Genomic DNA, 6,208 nt, shown 5'->3' on the forward strand with positions numbered 1-6,208 from the left:
TTAACCAGGAAACAAAAGTATATTTGTTGGTACAAAATCCAGTAACCATTTGCCCAAAGTCCACAAGTCAGAAGCAAATGTCCAAGGGAGACCAATTGTAAGTGGAATAGGTTCCCTGCTGGAACATTTGTCGGAGTGGCTTGATGGCATATTACAGCCACTAGTAAGTGCTCTCTGGAGCTATTTATCAGACACAAAACATGATTTAAATCTTCTCTCTGATGTGGTTTGGCAGAGTAATTACAAATGGCTAACAGTGGATGTGAGATCCCTTTACTCCACTATACCACATGAAAAAGGTTTGGAGGCAATACAATTCTTCCTTGAGAGAGAGTATAGAGTAGATCACAGTTTTGTAGAGTATGTTACTAGGGTCACCCGCTTTCTTCTTACCCACAATTACTTCGAGTTTGAGGGTGAGTTCTTTCTCCAGAGACGTGGGACGGCAATGGAGGCGAAGTTTGCCCCCTTCTATGCCAATCTGTTCATGGGTTGGTGGGAGCTCTCCCACGTCTTTGGAGAACAGAACCCCTACAGACGAAAGATAACGTGGTACAGGCGATTCATCGATGACCTCCTATTTATCTGGAGGGGTTCATTGAAGGATCTGGAGGCTTTTGTGGAAGTTCTCAATCAGAACAATGTAGGCATTATCTTCACATCGGAAATTCAGAAATTTTCTATTAATTTCCTTGATGTCACATTGATAGGAAGTGTGGATCAGAGGATAATTACTGAAACATATCACAAACCCATCTCAGGGAATTCTCTCCTGCATGGCTCCAGTTGCCACCCGAAGAGAGTGTTTGGGGGGGGGGGGGTTGCAAGGGGTCAATTTATCCGACTAAAGAGAAATTGCACTAGTCTAAGTACATATGAGAAACAAGCAGATGAACTGTCCATTAGGCTGCTGGAAAGAGGATATGATAAGTCCACCATTTCTAAAGTTAGGGATTCTGTAACCCGAGTACCCAGAGAGAGCCTCTTAATCCAAGGCAACAGAAGAGGGAAGAATAGTACACTTAACAAGGTCACATTTACAACAGAATATTCACAACAATATACTCAGGTTTGCCAGATAATAAGAAATAATTTTCAGCTATTACAAGCAGATGATGATTTGAGAGAAACTGTGACAAGGGGTGTTCCTTTGCCTATAAGAGGAATAGGACGATAGGGAACAGAGTGACAACTCCTCATGGTTGAGATTTAATGGCACGTATCGATGCCATTTTCAGGCTTGTAAAGCTTGTGAGAGAGTGATTATAGGGGTTTCTTTTCAATCCTTAGTCACGGGATAGAATTTTCAGATAAGTTGTTGTCTGAATTGTAGGTCTAACTATGTGGTGTATCTGATTTCATGCACACATTATACTCTCCAGTATGTTGGTCTTACGACCAGAGAGGCGAGGGTGAGAATTAAACAACATCTGTCTGACATCAGAGCGGGCACTTTAACAATCCCCCTAATAAATCACTTTTCTGTCTTTCACCAAAAGGACGTGAGATTTTTCACGTGGACAATAATAGAGAGAGTACCCCCACAGAAAAGAGGGGAGGATAGAACACGTAAACTTGGTGAAAAAGAGGCCTTCTGGATCTTTAGGTTGAGGACTAGAGTTCCAGAAGGTCTGAATTCAGAGTTTGATCTTAACAATTTCTGGTAATTTAGTTTCTGCTATAGACACACTTCAATACCTTACACAGTGGTATGATCAGAGTTAAATGTGGTAATCTCAGCTTTTAATTTACATACAATTAATTCCCTGCTGGAGTCCTCTTTTGCATACATTTATCACAAGGATTAACCACACACACTTCAATATCCTACACAGTGGCATGATCAGAGTTAAATGTGGCAATTTCAGCTCAGAATTTACATACAAAACAAATCTCTGATGGAGTCCCCTTTTGCATACATTTATCACACGAGGATTAACCCCACAGTATTTGTATTTAACAATACAAAATTTGACCCTAACAATTTCTGGTAAATCTGTTCTTGTTATAGACACATTTTAATACTTTATATACCGGTATGAATAGAGTAGAATGTGGTAGACTGAGTTGAGATCAGACCCATACAAATAATTCCCTGATGGAGTACTCTTTATATGTATACATATATCACATGAGGATTAATCCCATAGTATCTGTGTTATACATTTTATGATACCTATAGTGTAGCATAGTGGCACAATGGTCTCAAGAGGCAAGCGTGATGGTTTTTTAGGCTTATAGAACTATATATTAGAGATAGTATGTAGGGAGACTGTAATGGTATTTGAAAGTAGTAACACCACATTTAACGCTATCCATCTGTGAGCCACTTGACAACCGTTAGCTGTATTGTCCACATTTACCGCTGATTGGATTGCATTATGGTCAGAGCAAAGAAAGGTGAGTGACCGTGCACAGAACTAGTTTCCCCATGTTGGGACAGTTCATGCTATCAGTATGTACACATTATATTATAATACACTCTGATACAAAGGCATCTATCACTAGCAAACGCAAACTCACTTCTAGTTGAAATGAAGATTCATTAGCATTTATTGACACCCGTTAGCTGTATTGTCCACATTTACCGCTGATAGGATTGCATTATGGTCAGAGTAAAGAAAGGAGAGCGACAGTGCACGGAACTAGTTTCTCCATGTTGGGACAGTTCATGCTATCAGTATTTACACATTATATTATAATACACTCTGATACGAAGGCATCTATCACTAGCAAACGCACACTCACTTCTAGTTGAAATGAAGATTCATTAGCATTTATTGCAAGACAGTGCGCCAACCCCTTTAAGTTAGAGCTCTAATGAGTAACTTTGATTCCAGATTTTAACCCCTAAGCACATAGAACAATCACAATATTGGAAACCCTGAGAAGTTGCTAAGGACTCATCCGTTGCTATGTCATCCGGATTGGTCCGCTTTGATGACAGATAGGGGAAAAGAAGGCAGGAGTTTGCAACGTAAATGAAAGGGGAGCGTTTGTTCTGTTTAATAGGTGATCAGGACAGAGTATGGTGTGTATACACACCTCGATCAATGGCATACGTACTTCTAACCAATTAGGGCAGTGATCGGTAGCTCTTGTGAGGATAACAGGAGTTTTGGTAGTCAGTACTTATTTATTCATTTATCGATGTATATTAGCAGGAGAAAAAAGAGCATAGGCTTTCAGATCTGCTGAACGGTGACGCAGTATTCAGCATTAAAATGTGATGCTTAGTAATTTACAGCTGTTCGTTAAGTAGGAGTGTGTAACTGGATAGCCCGATTGGCTTAGGAGAGGGAGGAGAGTCAACCCTCCAACCAATGGGCAATCAAATGAAGGTTTTTAACTTTGCAAGTCATTATTTGATTTTAAGCACGCTAGGAGTAAGGCAGTAGCCTAAACCGGTCAGCCTATCAATTCATTTGATATATTTCTGTATTTTACCCTCAGGGTGAGGACACCCTGTACAATTACCAATAAAACATTTAATTTTACCCTCATGTTGCTCCTGTGAAATTTTATTTTGTTATTTGGGGTATTTATAGGCTTTGAGGTTTGGGAAACTTTGCCTCCTCCTAGTGGGAATGTATATCCCATATGTAACAAATCGTGGACTCTCGCCACCTATATGAAATAAATTAACCCTACAAGCTACCTAATTAACCCCTTAACTGCTGGGCATAATACACGTGTGTTGTGCGCAGCTGCATTTAGCGGCCTTCTAATTACTACCAAAAAGCAATGCCAAAGCCATATATGTCTGCTATTTCTGAACAAAGGGGATCCCAGAGAAGCATTTACAACCATTTGTGCCATAATTGCACAAAATGTTTGTAAATTATTTCAGTGAGAAACCTAAAGTTTGTGAAAAAGTTAACGATTTTTTTATTTGATCGCATTTGGCGGTGAAATGGTGGCATGAAATATACCAAAATGGGCCTAGATCAATACTTTGGGATGTCTTCTAAAAAAATATATATACATGTCAAGGGTTAATCAGGGATTCCTGACAGATATCAGTGTCCCAATGTAACTAGCGCTAATTTTGGGGGGAAAATGGTTTGGAAACAGCAAAGTGCTACTTGTATTTATTGCCTTATAACTTACAAAAAAAAAGCAAAGAACATGTAAACAATGGGTATTTCTAAACTCAGGACAAAATTTAGAAACTATTTAGCATGGGTGTTTTTTGGTGGTTGTAGATGTGTAACAGATTTTGGGGGTCAAAATTAGAAGAAAAAAAAAGTGTTTTATTCATTTTTTTTTAATCATATTTTATAATTATTTATAGAATTATATGATGAAAATAATGATATCTTTAGAAAGTCCATTTAATGGCAATAAAAACGGTATATAATATGTGTGGGTACAGTAAAGAGTAAGAGTAGAATTACAGGGACAGAAAAGTGGTCCGGTCACTAAGGAGTTAACGCATTTGTATCCAGTAATAGGGATGGGGCCATGCTCTCTGCTCAGCCATATCATCAGGATATAATTATTATCTCAGGTAGTGTGCGCTTTGTTTGAGATAATAAACTCACTCACTAGTACTAGGTCATGAACGAGTTAACTGCTCTTCCTAGTAAGGCTCGTGGGCATTACCGCACAACATACCGGACACGGTCACGTTTGCGCGTGCACATGTTCCTCCAAATATGGCATGACCGTGTACCGCAGCAGGTCTTGTGACTTCTATGAAGGGGCGTGGTCAGAGCAGATTGGGGGGTGAGTATCCGAGTAATTGCCGTGCTACTGGCGGAAGTAACGTCCTGCAGCCTTCTGAAGCTGGCGGAAGTGTTGATGAGCCAAGCCGGAAGTGTCGAGTACTTGTGTCCGTGCGGAGAATGGAGGAGGAGAGTCTGGAGGCCCGAATCAGTGAGTGCGGGTGTTGGGGACATGGGTGGTTTTACCTGGGGGTGGGGAGTGTCTGGAAAACCTTGCGGTATAGCATAGATTCAACTTCCGTATCTTGCAATGACGTCAGTATCAGTATTAGTGACGTCACTCGTCACGGATCACTTCCTGCAGACCCTTGACGTCACTGCTGGGTGGCTCACCCTTTAGTTCTTGACATGAGTGAATAGGTTCACTAGTGTGTGATGTCATCACTGTGTCTCATTGCTGTGACGTCATTGGTTACAGTTATGTTTAAGATGAGGTAATACTTTTTACTGGTTGTCATTACAGCAACTGACACTCCCTGCGTATTACTATCCCCTACTTCTAAAGTAGCTGCATATTCTGTAGCGCTGTACAAGAGCAATGTGTTCAGGGACAAGTCACCTCAAACTGTTTTTATTATGGTTCTGGGCTCAGTGAGTCAGGTATTAATAATAAACAGCCCCTCATCTGCCCCTTACTAGAGTTGCCACCATGTTTTCCTGGACAGTTATGAGTTACACATACTGTATGGTGTGCAGGGAGGAACATGTGTTGTGCTTTTCATCAGCACTATTCATGTGATGCCAAGAGGAACAATACATGTTCCACCTGTTTACCCTGAAGCATGTGTAACTCATAAGTGTCCAGGAAAACATGGCCGAAGTGGCAACCATACCCCTTACAGAATGGCTGTGTAGATTATGCTGGTGTATGAGTACACCAGGTGCCAGCTTTGTGAGTACCAACATCAAGTCTATTAGATGTTCTGCCTTTACAACCTACACCCCTGATGACCTTATAACAGGTGGTAAGTGCCCATGAGATCACCAGACACAATCTTACTGCTTAGATAGGGGAGAGTATGCAGAGATCTACGGTATGTACAGGTCTTACTGTGAATGTCATGGTACAGGACTAATGTAGGGTCAGGTTCACTTTCTGAACAGCTGGTCATGGAGCAATTTATGGATTCAAAGACGTCTACACATCCCCAAAACCTAGTGTCAGAAGCCACGGAAACTGCTTAACCCTCACATCAAGAGCTAGTAGTGCCTCTTCACATCTATAAATGTATTTCCTGCTCCTGTAAAGGCATCATATTATTCCTGTGCCCTAAAACTGCCAACACATAAGATGCAAGCATACATGCATATGCTTGTCTCTGACTTTATTCTTATCTGCAGTCTGTGTTTCACTATAGAATACTGTATTGAAATAGAACATTAGAATGTTCCTTTAAATGGACATTAAATAAAGCAATGATAGTATATTAACAAAGGAACCTGCTAACTTTTTTTTTTTTAGTCTCAAAACAGATCAAGTA

The 6,208-nt window shown here is 40.4% G+C and overlaps 1 protein-coding gene across 1 annotated transcript in view; it reads left to right on the top strand.

Annotated features, from left to right (window-relative positions):
* The first annotated feature begins 4,758 nt into the window (after positions 1-4,758).
* Positions 4,759-6,208, top strand: part of GGA1 (golgi associated, gamma adaptin ear containing, ARF binding protein 1) — a 53,761-nt gene continuing 52,311 nt past the window's right edge. Inside the window, exon 1 of the mRNA XM_053721228.1 lies at positions 4,759-4,878. Within this exon, the coding sequence (XP_053577203.1) occupies positions 4,848-4,878 (31 nt within the window). The 5' untranslated portion in view covers positions 4,759-4,847. The remainder of the gene's footprint in view (positions 4,879-6,208) is intronic.

The sequence above is a fragment of the Bombina bombina genome, chromosome 7, assembly GCF_027579735.1.
Source record: "Bombina bombina isolate aBomBom1 chromosome 7, aBomBom1.pri, whole genome shotgun sequence".
NCBI lineage: Eukaryota > Metazoa > Chordata > Amphibia > Anura > Bombinatoridae > Bombina > Bombina bombina.